The sequence below is a fragment of the Eucalyptus grandis genome, chromosome 6 (assembly GCF_016545825.1).
Source record: "Eucalyptus grandis isolate ANBG69807.140 chromosome 6, ASM1654582v1, whole genome shotgun sequence".
Classification (NCBI taxonomy): Eukaryota; Viridiplantae; Streptophyta; class Magnoliopsida; order Myrtales; family Myrtaceae; genus Eucalyptus; species Eucalyptus grandis.
Window position 1 is genome coordinate 19,495,372 of NC_052617.1, and position 16,908 is coordinate 19,512,279.

Below are 16,908 nucleotides of genomic sequence, written 5' to 3' on the forward strand. Positions count from 1 at the left end.
TGCGCACTCCTCTATCTCACGATTTGATTTGAAGTGCTAATACTTGACTTGAAAACAATTTTGCTTTCATTTGATGTGGCGGACGATGTCGTTTTAATTATTTACGAAAGCCACATTTGCTAACGTGGCACTGATGCCACATATAAATGTTTAGGCTAAAATTGTCTTTCTAATAAAAATTGGTCAAATGAAACTTGAAAGTTGGGGCAAAATTGTCCCGCGAACAAAAGTTTGTATTTTTTATTTTTTTTTGAAAGACCAGTGGTCTAAGTAACGTTCGTAAGCATATCTACTTCATCGTCACGTATTGACTTTAATAGGATTTGGCGAGTATATTCCTACGATTTGCATTTGAATTTATGATGGACGGGAATATAATGAGGAAACTCGAGTACAATAATCAACGGAACTTAGCTAGCATCCTTCGGACTTTTACGAAGACAATTATTCGCATACGACTTATTAGATGAACTATATGGACGAGTGCTAACCCCACGGAATAAATTTGTCTATAGATGCTAAATTTTGTCATTGATGCACTTTGACCGAAATTTGATCAAACTTTTTAATGAAGTGCTAATTGACCGAAATTTGATCAAATTTTTAATGAAGTGCTAACATGGCAAACACATGTCAGTAAACTTGTCGACGGTTAGTTGGGTTCTTTATGATAAAAAATGGTCCAATCCAAATTAGTACATTTAACTAATTTTCATGCGATACAAATTTAGTGACTTGTATCTAACCCAATCTATATCGTTATTATTTTTTAATATTAAATCAAATCTAGGAAAATTCATACCTAAATTAAGGGGAAAGCATGGAGTGAGTGAGTAGGAGATCGAGGGAGGGTGAAAATAGAATTGGGATAGGTCTAAGTAAACTGAATCTAAACCCATTCCCATTCACTATATAACTAACCCATATAATAATATAGTTCATTGATTACAAGTTAAGAAATGAATTAACATCTTGTGTTGATAGGCTTATGTGTCTCTGACAAGACATTTATAAAATTGATTATGTGTTCACCAAGTCTGAAAATTTGGTAGAATTCCGATCAAAGCACATCGATTATAAAAAACTAGAGTATTGGCTTTTTGAAATTAAAGTTCATTGATCATATTGCAAGATACAATTCAGCAATCATAATTGAAATTTACATAAAGCATTCCTTATATAATGGCCAAAAATAGTAGGAACCGCAGCCATTCATACCGATATACAATTTTGACCAATAAAAATGAAACCGGAAAATGATTAAATACGAGGACTTAATTACGAAAAAAAGTTGCCAAGAAGAGCAAGTACGAGTAGCTGCCGCTTCTAACGGAAACGTGATTGGGGCCGGAGGGGGGGACCCAAATGCAATTTCGCTATTTTAAAAATCACGACCAACGGGTGGATAAGACATTATTGTTATCGTGCCTCCCCTTTGAATATTGGTTAAACTCGCCTCGATCCGTAAAATCCACCAAATACGGGACTGCAAATGGCAAAAGAGAGAGAGAGGGACTAAAAAATAAATAAAAATAAAAATAAAAATCCCCGACGGCTTTTGTGCAAACAACAGCACGGGACGGGAAATTGTCCGTGTGCGCGTGGCCTTAGGAAAGGAAGGGGGCGGATTCGAACATCGGAACTTAGCTCGATTTAAGGAAGTCGCGTTGAGGTCCGCGTTTCCTAACATCTCTATTTGTCTCCTTTTTCTCTCTCTCTCTCTCTCCTCTCCTCGTCTCAAGTTCCAACAAACTCCTCTCCTCACCTGCATTGGTGGCCTTGTCTCCGCTTTGGGGGGAGAGGGAGAGAGAGAGAGAGAGAGTGAGGTCGAGTGCGCGAGAGAGAGAGAGAAGCAGCTGCGGATAAGGGAGGGAGGAAGGAGCGAGGGGGGACGATAATGGGAAGATCCGCGTCGTGCTTCAAGATCATCACGTGCGGCAGCGATTCGGCCGACAACGACGATGTCGAAGCTTCCGAGGTATCGGTATCGGTATCGGTCGAATTCGGGGCTCCTTTTTTTTGGGGGGGTCTTGACCTTTGGCATTGTTCTCGATTCAGCTCCCGGAATTGGTCTTCGCGTTCGGTCCGCGGCTTTTGAGTTGGATCGTTTCTATTGTTGTTTTTGCATGCTCTGTCGAGTCGAGTCATCGCTGCTGCTCGCGCTGTGCGCTTGCGCCCCGGGTCGGCGGCTGATTGGAATCCGGATGCTCGAACTTACTAATTCGAGTCGCGGAGATCTGATTGGATTTGAAATTTTCCTGATCGGCGATCGGCGATGTCGTCGGACGCGCGATATTTATGTCGGACTTCTGTTCCGAGAATAGAACAGGGAATGCGAGATCTGTCTTAGATGTTTGGTTTCCGGGGGCTTTTTGTATCGGTAAATCTGTTATCGACGATGTAGAAAGTGCGGTGACTTGTGCATTGACCGTTGCTGTGGGTTGGCAATTCGTGACTTTTTGTGGTGTCATAATCAAATTTTGGAATCGTGTCGAGTTGGGTTATCGGAAAGCACTGTATTTTTTGTTTCTTGTGCTATAAAACTTACGTCTATTAAATTCGTGTCAATTTGTATTACTTTTGGGTTTTCCATTGAATGATCTATAAATGGGTTAATCGTGTCGAGTTGGCAAATTGCCGGCACTTGAGGCTCTTGTCTTGTAGCCTTTTTAAGATTGCCGTGATTAATGTAGTGCACTTGACATTTGAGTTGGATTGGAATTTAGAAGTCAATACATATTCAAACAATTACTAGAATGGAAGATTCATAAGAGAGATTGGTTGAGGTCCATCGAATGCCAGGATTGTTGTCTGATCTGTCATGACTTCTTTTCAGGGAATGTATCTTGCGTAATTCCTAGGTTACAGTCTTTTGTCTCATGTGGATGATGCCTTGTAATTGCATTTCAGATAAAGGGCGACAAAAAGGGCTGGAGTTTCCGGAAAAGATCTGCCCGTCACAGAGTGCTTAGCAACAGCGCGATGTCTGAAACTTCTGCTCCTGCAACTAAAGAGATCCCTGAATCTGCAGATGTTAACTTCAAAGCGGCAACTGATTCCGATGTTCCCCAGAAAGTCTCAGCGATTCAGTGCGCTGATGAGAAGCCACCGCTGTTGGCTCCTGTGGATGCAAAGGTATCCGAAGCTGTCGATCCAGTCAAGCCTGAAACTGTCGATGCGGCCAAGCCTGAAACTGTCGATGCGGCCAAGCCTGAAACTGTCGATGTGGCCAAGCCTGAAACTGTCGTTGCAGCCCAGCCTGAAACTGTCGTTGCAGCCCAGCCTGAAACTGTCGTTGCAGCCCAGCCTGAAACTGTGGTTGCAGCTGAGCCTGAAACTGTTGACAGATTCAATGTGGATGAAGCTACCATTATTTTCATCCAAGCCACTATAAGGAGTTTCCTGGTATCGATTTTTCTTTCCATATGGTACGCCTATGCATAAAAAGAAATCAAGTAAATTTTATTCTAACTTCTCCTATTGTAATTTGCTTGGCAGGCTTACAAAGCACTCTTAAAGCTGAAGAGTGTTATCAAGTTGCAATCTGCTGTGCGTGGACACCTGGTCAGAAGCCATGCTGTGGGGACTCTGCGATGCGTCCAGGCCATTGTCAAAATGCAAGCTCTAGTTCGTGCTCGCCGTGCACGGCAACTAACAGAAGGGATGTTTGTAGAAAAGAATGCAGATGTGAAGCAGAAGAGGGATGGCATCAATTTAAAGGCCTTGGTAATGTTACTACTAATTCTATCTATCAATATATTTCTGGACATAATTTTGACCTTTAGTTATTTCTGACTATACATTTCCTGTGGCATTCGATGATCCTCTAAAGGCATAATCGTCAACTGACTACTGAAAGCTCATCAAAATCATCTTTTAGCTTCGAATGTGAATCATCTACACTATAACTGTCTACGTTTTAGGACACTAAAGGCTCAGAGATAATTCCGTTTTGTCTCTGATTACACAATTCCTGCAGCATTCAGTTGTAGTAGTAGTAGTAGTATGCTTCTGGACCCTTTTCCTGTTGTACATACTGATTTGAGAAAATATTGAAAGAAGGTTGAGAAATCGGTTGTCGAACATATAAATTCTAAATTTCCATGGTTAAGGACCAACTATTGATTCATGAGGATTCAAGATACACAAAAAATTTAACTTTTATGATGATAACCTAATATTAACTTATCTTGCCATTGAATGTGCTGACTCCTATTGGTCATGTGATTTAGTGTCACTTTCGTGCATTTTAAAGACAACTGATGCTCTGATGCTTCATCTTATGGAAGTTCTCTTGTGGATATTGTCTCTCCTACCCCGAATTATTTCCTTCTTATTTTTGCTAAACATTTTCCTTGATTCAGGAGATGGAGAATGCAAATAAACCAAGTGCAGCTTACATTTCCATTGAGAAGCTGCTAAGCAATAGATTTGCTAGACAGGTGCTCTTCCTCCCCCCCCTCTTCCCCTTTCCTTAACTAGTGTAGGATTTTTTGTCCATCTCTTTTATGAATACTCCAAAGATTCTGATGGTTTTTTGTTGAATTGAAGCTCTTGAACTCGACACCGAAGGAGAAGCCTATCAATATCAAGTGTGACATTTCCAAATCTGATTCAACATGGAAATGGCTGGAGAGGTGGATGTCAGCTCCGTCAGCTGAACCATCACCAATCACTGGGTTGATGACTGAGCAGCAGGAAAGTAAGGAGAATGAGAAACTGACACAAGAAAATTTGGAGAATTCATCTGAAGTTCTCAGTAGATCATCAGATTCTGTATTGGCCTGTGAGGAAATATCAGCACCAGCTGAAAAAGAAGACAATCCGATCCTTCCTGACGAAGCCAAGTCAAAGCTTGAGGAATGCAACGTGATACCTGGGGAGGAGTACATAGAGCGGTCTGGGCCTGAGAAATTTGAAACATTTGATGCAAACGAGAGCTCAACAGAGAGAGAATCTACTCCACCTCTGATATGCGATAGCTCTAAAATGGAGCCTGACTCTCTTTCTGATAAGATTGAAGTGGAAATTGAACAACCAAAGCATTCAGGGAAGAGGTTTGCCCCAGATCAGCTTGAGACTTTGGGGAAGAAACAGGCGTTTGGATCCAGAAAGGCTGGTAATCCATCTTTTATTGCTGCGCAGTCCAAATTTGAAGAATTAACTTCAACTGTCAACTCGAGCAAATCAATAAATTTATCAAACCAAGACGTTGAACCCGATTCAAATGGAGTGCCGGTTTCATCAGGAGACACTACCACTCAGGACAAGGCATTTGGCCTGGATGACAATGTGGCTTCTAATCACGCCAGAGTTCAAGTTGGTGGTTCTGAATGCGACACAGAGCTTTCAATTACTTCCACTCTTGATTCTCCAGACAGATACGATGATGGAAATGCAGACGCAGTAAATCAAGCCAATGTTACTGAGGAAAGAACTTGCAGTCCTGATGATGTGAAAAATGAAATATGTGAAGTTAAGGAATCAACTGCTGTCCAGCTGACATTGTCTGAGTCTGTCTCTGATCATCCAGAGAAGGGTGACAATGTCATCAGTGAACAGGTCACTTCAATTGTCGCCGTGGAACCCCATGTGGATGAACTGAATCTTGATAGAAGCACATCGGATGTGCTGGGAGAAACTGATTCCAAAACAGTTCAACGAACTTACAGGTCTTCACCAGAAGCATCTCCCAGGAGCCATATAACCGTTCCCGAGTCACAAGGAACGCCAGCTAGTCAGGTCTCTGTGAACACTAAAGGGAGTAGAACAGATAATAAAACCAGGTCCTCGAACAAGCGCAAATCCTTGTCAGCAGGCAAGAAATCACCATCAAACATGCATCGGGACTCTGGTACCGGCACTCCAAAACAATTGCCTAAAGATCAGAAAAATGGGAAAAGGCGCAGTTCTTTTGGATCAGCAAAACCGGCTAATGAGCAAGAACCACGAGACAGTAGCAGCAGTAATTCTATCCCTCATTTCATGCAAGCCACAGAATCTGCTAGGGCTAAGTTGAATTCGAACAACTCTCCGAGATCAAGTCCTGATGTGCACGATACAGAGTTCCACATTAAAAAGAGGCACTCTTTACCCGGAGTGAATGACAGGCAGGGCTCCCCACGAATTCAGCGGTCAACATCTCAAGCACAACAAGGTGCCAAAGCTAATGGTGCTCAAACGCAAGGTACTATTTAAACGATTTAGATTCCTAAGACTCTTCTTTGGTAACAGACCATTTATTGAAATTTCTGCACGAACTCTTTATTTTTTTAACCTAGCATCAACAGGTTTCTTTTGCTAGAATAAGCATCATTTAATGGAGAGAAGCAAGTGAGTAGATTTACCTTTGATTATAAACTGGTGACTATCCGAGCTTCTTGATTTTTGTAAATTGTATCACTAGATTTTCCAGCTTTATTCAGTACTTCTTTAGCATCGTTCAGCCCTTTTGCATTAATTCTGTAGTGAATTGCACATCTGGCCTGTTTACCTCCTCTTTTTAAGCATTTGCTTAGCAGCACAGAGGCAGACGTGTCTTGATCACTCGCTACTTTGTAATATTTTGCAGAGAGAAAATGGCTTAGGTGAAGAGCTCGCAGCTTATTGGCTTGCAGTGGCTAACCAGTTATAGATGCCATCTGGAGAGTAACACCTACCTATCAATCGCGTAGCTTCGTGCTTGCTTCATATGCTTTCGATGTTTGGTTTCAAGGTTTGCCTGGAAGAGAGAATATATATAGAACTGGAGGGAATTTTCGTTTTTCCTTTGTACCTTTCTGCTGATGTTTGCTAATTTTCTGCGACGACTTCACCAGGGATGTGCGCTTGTATCTTAAAAACATTAATTGTGTGTGATGAATCCAATGTTAAAAGTTTCATGTTCGTTTCGCGATCGGAGTGTTGTTGCGAAGTCAAGCTGGTCAACTTTGCAGAGAGCCTTGCGTACTTTCTCTGAAGCTGCTAATTTTGATCACAAGGGTTTCTCCTAAATGGATGTAGAGTAGTGATAAGTTGAGTGAGAGAGTTACGGGCGTTGGAAATGCTTCTCGCTGGAGGCGACCGTGTGCCTCAAAAGCACGAGCAACTCCTCGTCAAGGGCTTTGCAGACGCCAGACGTGGAGCTTTCGAGACGGCCTTGCTTGCTTTTCGTCCGGTTAGTAAGGGTAAGAAAAAACAGCTAAAAAGCTGATGTACTGCCCCCGGACGACGACAAATGTTGCCGCCGTTTCAAGTACAGCAACCTACTCGATCGTTTGATTGCGAAGGACACGGTTAATTTGAAAAGACGCAGTCAAAGGACAAAAGGTATCACCTTAAAAGCCGTACGAGGGTTCTGCCAAAACAAAAACCGTCCGTGCGAGTCAAAAATTGATTTAGAAAGAAAAAAAGAAAACAAAGGGGGGACTGGGTTCGAGTTCAACTGATCCCTGCCCAGAAGAAACACTTGTCCGAACTTGGGTCGATCAACAGTCGTCATGCCCTCGCAATTAGCCGAGTGTAATAGACCTGAATCCGGGTATATGCCTAGACCCGAGTCCAATGGTCCTTGATTTGAATCCGGGTAATATTCTTCCCTGCACAATGAAACTAACCATGGATGGAAAGAACGTTTTAAGGATTGCATGAGGTGAGGGACAATTTCCACTTGACTGGAATTAGAAGAGAGTAATCGGAAAGCAAGAACAATGGCGTGATGATAAATTCAAGTTTGGTAGGGAGAGAAAGTACTTTTAGTAAATATCATATATAAAAATATTTTCTTTTGTTGAAAATGTAAGAAATGTTTTTGTCTATACCAAAAGGTCTAGAATTAAATTGGCCACATAGAAAGATTTAATGCAGAGTTAATACAAGCGTAGGTTTATGACTTTTTTAGTAATTTTATTGTCATCTTGTGAGTGGTTGTGCTTGGGACTGTATTTCTTTCGGACGTGTAGCATGCGGCAAGGCCTAACCCACAGACAAGGAAATGAGATTGGGGCATTTTGGGGTTTTTATAGTTCCTCACAAAAAAAAAAAAAATCTGGGAAAAAAACAAAAACATGTCTTAGTATCATTCACGACAAAGTCAAAAAAACATGCCTGTGTCTCAGAATTATGTATGACCCTATTCAACTAAAATGAGTCACTGACCCTATTCATGCAAATATTCAGCCAGTCCTAATGTCACGGTTCACGCACCCGAACTTTGACTCTTCTCAGCCGCCACCCTCTCCTTCCGTCAGTGGCCACCTCCAATCATCCGACCGACTTCGTGGTGGTCCCTGAGATTTCTATTTTAAATTCCATCGACAACTCCATTGATCTCTCTCTACTTTCCTCTCTCATATTTGCTATGAAACTTCTCTACTCTCTCTCCCTCTCTCAGATGTGGCCATTGTGGCCTAAGATCAAGGTCGCCATGGCCGTGGGTAGCCTTATATGAGGTCCGAACCGATTGATATTAAATAATCGGCGGATGAACTGTGTCTAGAGATGAAATGGCACTCAAATTTAGAGCTAGTTGACTCTCCCTAAAAAAATTGTTGAGGCGTATTGATTGATTGGACATTTAGGGATAAAGTATTGTTTCAGCATGTGGTGTGGGAGTAGTACCAAATGCAAACTCAGAATATTGGATATGACCTCTAAATAATAAGGGTCAAAGTTGGCCAATGAGATGACGGGGGATACGCTTAATTGTCAAGAGGAAAACAGTCCAAATTGCCAGCTCTAGCCCCTAAAAAATTGCTTAGTGACGAAGGAGATAAGGATGCAGAGACAATCATGACGCTTGCTTGAATCACCTAGTGTGGGTGACCCTTGCTGACAACAATGAAAAAAATAAAACCAAAGATAAAAAGAAAACAAAAAAAAATGATAATAAATTCAAAAGAGTTTTCAAAAAATTATAAAAGTTGTCTATATCAAAGCATCGACAATATCATGCAAGGCGGCTCAAGTCCACTTTAGCAAATTCCTGTCAAAATTGCCTAGAATGACTCAACTAACAAACTGTAAATTGTTTAGAACTAAATTGGTTTTTGGGATAATCAGGCTTGACCTGGTGATCGCTCTATTGCCAAGTTATATCCCATCCCTCCTCCCATTAAGAAATAGAATCAACTAATCATAAAGACAAAGGGTCAAGAAACTCAACACCACTATTCAACTATTTTTGAACAACTTGGAGATGGGCTTTGGTTTCACACTAATACAAATACGAAAAATAATGAAAAAAGAATTGGATTCAATTCTCAATTGCTCCTACTTGAAATAGGATCAAATACAGATTCAAGCCATAGCATGTGGCTTCATAAAATTGTATGATTTTCTCAATCTAAATTAAGCAAGTCTTACACAAAGGAGATTTGTCTCAGCATTCTATTCGAAATGGGTAGGAAAAAAATGGAAAAGAATTGGATTCAATTCTCAATTACTCCTACCAAAAATAGGATTATATATGGATTCGAACCATGACACGGTTTCATAAAAACATACTATATTTCCGATTTAAATTAAGCAATCTTACACAAAGAAGATTTATCTTAGCATTCTATTCAAAAAGGGTAGGAAAATAACGGCAAAGGATTGGATTCAATTCTCAACTGCTCCTATCAAAAATATGATTGAATATGGATTCAAGCCATAGCACTTGGCTTCATAAAACCATATGATTTTTTCAATCTAAATTAAGTAGGTCTTACACGAAGGAGATTTGTCTTAGCATTCTATTCGAAATGGGTAGGAAAATAATGGAAAGAATTGGATTTAATTCTCAACTACTCCTATCGAAATATGATTAAATACGGATTTGAGTCATAACACACAGTTTCATAAAAACGTACTATAATTTAAATTTAAATTAAGCAAGTCTTACATGAAGAAGATTTATCTCAGCATTCTATTCGAAATGGGTAGGAAAATAATGGAAAAGAATTGGATCCAATTCTCAATTGCTCCTTCTTGAAATAGGATTGAATATGGATTTAAGCTATGGCACGTGGCTTCATAAAACCGTATAATTTTCTCAATCTAAATTAAGCAGGTATTACATGTAGGATATTTGTCTTAGCATTCTATTCGAAATGAGTAGGAAAATAATGGAAAAGAATTGGATTCAATTCTCAACTATTTCTACCAAAAATAGGATTGAATCCGAATTTGAGCCATAACACATGTTTCATAAAAACGCATTATTTTTTCGATCTAAATTAAGCAAGTCTCACATGAAGAAGATTTATCTCAACATCCTAATTGAAATGAGTAGGAAAATAATGGAAAAGAATTGAATTGAATTCTCAATTGCTACTACCAAAAATAGGACCGAATACGGATTTGAGTCATAACACACGGTTTCATAAAACAATACAACTTTCTCTCTTCTAAGTTAAGTAGGTCCTATGTGAAGGAGAATTGCTAGAGCATTCTATCTGAAACGGGTAGGAGAATAATGGAAAAGGATTGGATTCAATTCTCAACCCCTCCTACCGAAAATATGATTAAATACGGATTCTAGCCATAGCACATGGTTTCATAAAAACATACTATTTTCTCAATTTAAATTAAGCAGGTCTTACACAAAGAAGATTTATCTTAGCATTCTATTCAAAATGATGGTAGGAAAATAATGGAAAAGAATTGTATTCAATTCTCAAATGCTCCCATTGAAAATAGGACTGAATACGGATTTGTGCTATAGCACGCGGTTTCATAAATCGTACAATTTTCTAGTTCTAAATTAAACGAGTCTTACACTTAGGAGATTTGTCTTGGCATTCTATTTGAAACAAGTAGGAAAAGAATTGGATTCAATTCTCAACTATTGCTAGGAAAAATAGGATTGAATATGGATTTGAGTCATGACACACGATTTCATAAACCGTACAATTTTCCAGATCTAAATTAAGCAGGTCTTACATAGAGGAGATTTATCTCGACATTCTATTTGAAACAGGTAGGAAAATAATGGAATAGGATTGGATTTAATTCTCAATTACTCCTACCGAAAATAGGATTGAACATGGGTTCGAGCTGTGGAACGCGGTTTCATATAGTTTTCCGAACTAAATTAAGCAGGTCTTATATGAAGAAGGTTTGTCTCGGCATTCTATTCGAAATGGTAGGAAATCGGTAATCTTAAGAAAAATAGAGAAATCAAAATCAAGTCATAATGACGGGTGGAATCGAACTGGCTTTGGTTCGACCGGTTTAGGACTTTTTTGGTAATTTTGGCCCGGCACGTTGTGCCATCATATATATTTGGAACGACCACAGTGAGAAGCACTTCAAAATGGAAAAACAGGGTCTGCTTAAAAGATCTCATTTCATTTGCATAGGAGCGGCGAAGCAGCAGGGGAGAAAGAACCGGAGGATCTAGGGTTTCCTCGGATCTCTCTGACATGTCACCTGGACGTCGATCCATCATCGATCGCGATCGGTTGTTCCCCGCCTCGCCGGTTGCGTCGTCGACGGTGTCGTCCGTTAGGGCTTCGATTGCGGAGGGGGAGGAGAAGGAGGGTCTGAATTCCGGGACTGTCTCCGATTGAGATCGAAAGCGAAAAAAAAGAAGCAATCGATCGATTGATAATCACGTAGCGATTGCCTTCGATCGTGTGCTCGCGTCGAGAATCGGGAGCAGGGAGGGGGAAAAAGGAGTGTTTTTTGTAGAGGAATCGGTAACATGCGGGGATCGCAGAAATGGAAAAGGGTCACTTGGGCTTCGGACGTTAACCTTTGTCAGGTAATGATGCGAGTTGTTGTTGGTGAAAGGTTCATTTATGGGATGTGGCGAACGAAACTTGGCTATAAGGCTGCGGACTTCGTGGGATTTGAGGCAATCTGAGTCGAGTTTCGGAACTTATGCATTGTTGTGTGATGCTTTTATCGTTGCATTGCGCATGTCATTTTTGGGGGCTGTGGTGGTGTCCAAAGTGGTTTTTTTTTTTTTTTCCCTTGAGGTTGTCTTTGAGTTACACAGTTTCATTTCTGACAGCAAAGGGTTTTCCTTTGGGTGTCGACGCAGAAGCACTTAGCTGGATTTTGATGCTTGCATTCTTTTTTGGAAGTGATGGAGAGGAGAAGACTTTTGAAAGCACATAGAAGTCGTGATGTGTTCGGAAAGATGAGGGCTTGTTTTAAGTGGAAGCATGTATTGGGGGTTGAGTATTCATGCTAGGAAACTTTAGTTAGTTTGGTGCTCTCTAGCATCTATGGGTTGGTGCAACTTGTTCAGTCAGTTAAGATAGCGAGAAACTTACCGGTAATTAATGACCTGGCGTTTAGTGTATTCATCCTTGTGCAAAGTTGTAATGTTGACTAGAATAAAAACAAGTAGAATGACAAAGGGTGGTTTCCCAGTAATAAGGGTGAGTAATTCCTCTTGTGGAAGAAAATGCTTCGGTAGTTCCTAAAATCTGTTTACAAATAGCTGACGATAGGTGATATGAACTGAACATCTTTTTTTAGTGCAATGAGGCTCTAGTGCTGGCAATCAGACCATTGGAGAAGGTTTATCTCGAGTTATTGGCATTTTCTGTTGCAAGCTCTCCTGAGGGAGTAAAAGATCGGAAATGAAAATAGTTCCTGCTGATACTGAATGGAAAGTTATTGACAATGCTTAAGCAGTCAAATCTCAATTGACGCATTGTTCCTTCCCTACAATTACTTTAAGCTGAAATGAGGACATTCAGCTACAGAAACACTTGACTCTTTTATTGGAATCTGAGAACTGCATCACAGCAGAGCAAGGACCTTTAACTGTAAATCGCGGACTCTGAATAATTCTATCCAAAGATAGTTGCTTCCGGCACAAGGACTTGATTTATGACACAGGATAAAGCGAAAGATTGTGAAATGCTGGTGAAAATGCAGGTTAAAGGCAACTAAATACCATTATGAATCAAGATGATATGTTTTGAGTGCTCTACAATACAGTTTATTCACATTAAAATTGCTCCCTACAAGAATAAAGCTAATTTCTGGGTCGCTGAGACTTTAATTGGCTCTCCACTGCTTGACATGGCACCAAAATCCTTCAATGCCAAACTGTTTCTAAACAATGAGGTTGTTGTTCATAGAACAATCATTGGTTGGACTATGTGTACTTACATTGACTGGAGAATTTTGAAGCTACAAAGGAAGATTTAACACAGGAAACTGTTTGAGATAGTTTGTGACTCACAAGAAATAAATTTTGGAGTATATTAAATCACATTTTTCATTATCTAGTATTCATAACTGGTTATACACAAGTTTCTTAAACCATACTAAAGTTTTAGTTTCTTGAGATAGTTTGAATGGGTAACTGTCTTTAAGTTCTTTGTTTTCAATTCCTTGATTGATTGCAAGGCACTTCACTCCTATCATGGTGATTCAGCATTTGCCTTCCAACTGCATCAACAACTGATAACAAGTTTGTGGTTGTCATTACCCCAATAATCTCAATAATCTCGTTCTTGAATATTCTCAGGATGTCTGCTTGATTATAATGGATCTGTAAGCATTAGGCCTTGCACTTTTACATTACATTTCTGTTGATTGATTTGTTAGGATCAACTCAAAGTACATTTAGAAGTTTTGGCTTTACTGATTTTTAAGGTCCTTTTATGATGGAGCATTATTAAGTGGTTGTGTTTCTTTCATGGCACATGCCTGTAAGATTTGTGCTAGGTTGCTGAATATAAGCCATTTCTGATGAAATGACTTTTGTCTCTACCATCGGACGATCTCTCTCTCTCTCTCTCTCTCTGTGCGTGCTTCTGTGAAGGGGTATCCCAGTGTCACTAGTGATTGATTTCTGAATTTCATAGACAGTTTTTCTTTTCATTTCAAAAGCTATAGTGTATGACATCCTATTGAGTGCCGCTGGGGCACAAGTGAACCAAAGCCTCGACTTGATAGTTCTGTGCAAACCCGAGAGCAATTATCTTTCAAGCTTGCACAATAATTCTTGAGATGTTTAAATGAGATAGTTATCTTAGAGGTTTCTGAGTTTATCCCCCATTATGTGTTAGTGGTTACTGAGTTCTATTCCCCATAAAGTGAAAAACCAGTCTTAATTTACTGATTCTAAAGATGAGCAAACATCCTCAGTATTTTATGCACGGTCTTTTTCAAAAGTTGAAGTCCTTGTGGTGGGGTTCAAGTACGTCTAAGCTGGGTGTAATAAAATGTTGATAGGTTGTCTAACTATGATTGCTATTCTGTAATCCTTCTTTTTTTTTTTTTTTTCCTTTTATCTCTTTTCCTTTTATGCTTTGTAGTATTGCTTATTTCTCATGTTGTGGACAATTGCTGCTATATTTACTCTGGTTGTTGAGCCCAGTTGCTGGCTTCATGTAACTTCTGCTTGATATGATAAAAGTTGTCCACAGGCCATTGTGAGTTGATTGAAGAAAGTCAGACCAGATGGCTTGGCACACAGCTTCATCATTTGTTATGTGATTGTTCCATTAGTTTGTTTCTTAATGATGATAGTGGTACAGAAAAACTTGAAAGTCCTTTTTATTGGTAGAAAAACTTATATTTCTATAAAATCTAGGATATATTTTTCCACTGCTGTGCAGATTATTGTGGCTATATCTGTTGTTTTGGTTATTTACTAGAACATGCATTATTTAATATGAGAACTTTCCATCAACCATGTGAAGTCTAGGTGTATTTACTATGAACAAAATATCCCACTTATGTGATCAGAGAAATTGCTTTGGTGAGATTCCTTTGTGCAGCTTGCCAGGGTGAAATTTGCTCCCAAACTCCGTGTGTAATAACTAAAGTAATTGTGCTTCACTTCTGAATGCTTGTTAAAGGTGTCCAAAAGTAGATGTAAAACCATACTTGCTTAACCTTTTCTTGGTACCTCAATGGTCTTCATGCTCTGAAGCTGTTTTATTTGCTTTGGGGGATGATACTGGTACCCCGTTCTTAATTGGTCAACTTAAGTTCTATTTGATCACATGATCTTCCAAAACAGGTGAAGCTGTTCCTATCAGATGAAGCTCCTGTCCAAGTTGGGTTTGGTCCTCAAGATCACCTTCAGGCCAAGACCTCGTGGCTTTTGCATTCAAGTGGAGTTGGCTCTGATGATGCTCTACCTCCTGGTTTTGAAGCAGCCCATCCTTCCAATAACCTACAGATTAAGGTGTCTGAAATCCCTCTAAGCAAATGGAAGTGTCCTCCACGAGTAAGTTGCCCCAAGTTATCCTGTAAACCTTGTTGTTCCAGCCTTTTTTCTTTAGTGTCTGAATGCTCTTATTAATGGATGCAGTTCTTGCTTCCTCATGAATGGCAAGTGGTTGCTGGGGAGGAAAGCAAAGAGGTTGATGTTCAAAATCAGAGGGAGATGAGAGTGCTAGAGGCAGTTTATCCTCGTCCATCTGCCATTCCTCAAAAGTTGGACCCCTATCTTTTCTTTATTTTTTTAATTATGTTTTTTTGGCTATATTTGCCTGTAATGTTGCTCTTCAACAAACTTATTTTTTGTCTCTTGCAAGTGCAGTCCTGTAGCTTCATCAGACTTGCAAGATTTCGATCAGAATGATTCACAAATTCCGTTGGTGCCAATTTTGCCCATTGAAGATGAAGAGACACCAGGAGACGCATCATCTGACTTTGTTCCCCAACTTGGTGTTCCGGTCACATCACATCCATCACTACTGGCTTCTGGAGTTTCTCATCCCCTTCAGACCATGGGACCTGTCATTGCAAACACTGCCGCCAATCAGAACCTTACCTCTAGTACATTGCATGGTGTAGAACCCGATGTGGCAGCAGCTGCAACAGCTGCCTTCACTGCACTAATGAAGAGCCACGAGCACGGGAACATGATTGACCAGGAGCTGCTGATTCAGATTCTGAGTGACCCCAAAATGATCGAAAAGTTGGTCAAAGATTACGGGACCATCACCGAAGCGCAGATGCAGATGCCACCAAACACGCGGGGAGGTTCAGTAGGTCTCTCAAATCCTCCTAGCTATGTCACTAGTGTAGAAACTGGAATGCCTTTAGTAGCTACTTCTTCAAGCGGGCTCTCATACTCTCACACAAGTGGGCCATCATTGTACTCTCATCCTGCCGGCATCAGAATGGGACCGCCGCTGACTGCACCGCTTCCTCCCCAAACGGTCATGCAAGCTTCTTCTTCCTCCGCCATCAGGACCGCCGCACCAGCTAAAGATCTCAATTATTACAAGAGCTTGATCCAGCAACATGGAGGAGAAAGACGAGAGACTCCCCAACAGTACGGTAACCCTTACGGCCACCAACCGTTGACAATTCAGGAACCCGCCAGTAATCCTAAAATAAGAGAATCAAAGGGTAAAATAATGAAGCCTTGTATATATTTCAATAGTTCGAGGGGGTGTAGAAATGGAGCCAATTGCGCGTATCAGCACGATACATCGCTCCCGCCGCGCAGCAGTGGCATGGCAGAGCCGCAAAATGCAAAAAGAATGAAACTTGACAGGGAGATCACAGGTAGTACCTAAGGGAAGAACATGCTTGTGCAGAAATGTTCCTGCATGTACATTTTTTCCTGATGGCGGTGCAATTGCGGCCCCATTTTCTGCTTATGTTGCTTGCCTTTCGAGGCAAAAATAGTTTGTCTCCAGCAATTTTTGATATTTTTCAATACAATCGGATTCAGCTTCGAAAAGCTTGTGTGGGAAATTCTCCCTTGCTGTTTTGCCTTTTCTTTTTTCTCGTCTTGTTCTTCTCTAAGAAATTTTCTTGCTTTTACAACCTCTTGGTGGAATTGACCTATTAATATTTTGATATTTATATAGTAATTTTGTTGAAAGAAATTTCAAGTTCATCGTATATGTGCACTTGTAATTTTTAGCGCACACAACTTATTATATTCTTAATGATTGGATTGAAATCTTGATTTTTACTGTACCCAGCGTTCCACCTCTCTGAGGTGAGGGT

At 40.2% G+C, this 16,908-nt stretch overlaps 2 protein-coding genes across 2 annotated transcripts; both read left to right on the forward strand.

The window, feature by feature from the left end:
- The first annotated feature begins 1,698 nt into the window (after positions 1-1,698).
- LOC104448815 (protein IQ-DOMAIN 32) lies at positions 1,699-6,892 on the forward strand. Its single transcript, XM_010062725.3, has 6 exons — positions 1,699-1,978; positions 2,911-3,405; positions 3,499-3,726; positions 4,365-4,442; positions 4,552-6,187; positions 6,572-6,892. Exons 1-6 carry the CDS (start codon positions 1,898-1,900, stop codon positions 6,589-6,591), a joined length of 2,538 nt encoding a protein of 845 aa, XP_010061027.2. The 5' UTR covers positions 1,699-1,897; the 3' UTR covers positions 6,592-6,892.
- Positions 6,893-11,273: 4,381 nt separating this feature from the next.
- On the forward strand, positions 11,274-16,724 carry LOC104448818 (zinc finger CCCH domain-containing protein 6). Its single transcript, XM_010062726.3, has 4 exons — positions 11,274-11,725; positions 14,957-15,166; positions 15,251-15,375; positions 15,482-16,724. The coding sequence occupies exons 1-4, from the start codon at positions 11,666-11,668 to the stop codon at positions 16,467-16,469; spliced, it is 1,383 nt and encodes a 460-aa protein (XP_010061028.1). The 5' UTR covers positions 11,274-11,665; the 3' UTR covers positions 16,470-16,724.
- The last annotated feature ends 184 nt before the right edge of the window (positions 16,725-16,908 follow it).

What these genes read in the sequence shown, in the direction of transcription:
- LOC104448818 (XM_010062726.3), top strand. Translation starts at nt 11,666, where the DNA reads ATGCGGGGATCGCAGAAATGGAAAAGGGTCACTTGGGCTTCGGACGTT. An exon ending in CGGACGTTAACCTTTGTCAG is followed by an intron (nt 11,726 to 14,956) that starts GTAATGATGCGA and finishes CTTCCAAAACAG; the next exon opens with GTGAAGCTGTTCCTATCAGA. An exon ending in AATGGAAGTGTCCTCCACGA is followed by an intron (nt 15,167 to 15,250) that starts GTAAGTTGCCCC and finishes TAATGGATGCAG; the next exon opens with TTCTTGCTTCCTCATGAATG.
- LOC104448815 (XM_010062725.3), top strand. Translation starts at nt 1,898, where the DNA reads ATGGGAAGATCCGCGTCGTGCTTCAAGATCATCACGTGCGGCAGCGAT. An exon ending in ACGATGTCGAAGCTTCCGAG is followed by an intron (nt 1,979 to 2,910) that starts GTATCGGTATCG and finishes ATTGCATTTCAG; the next exon opens with ATAAAGGGCGACAAAAAGGG. An exon ending in GCATCAATTTAAAGGCCTTG is followed by an intron (nt 3,727 to 4,364) that starts GTAATGTTACTA and finishes TCCTTGATTCAG; the next exon opens with GAGATGGAGAATGCAAATAA.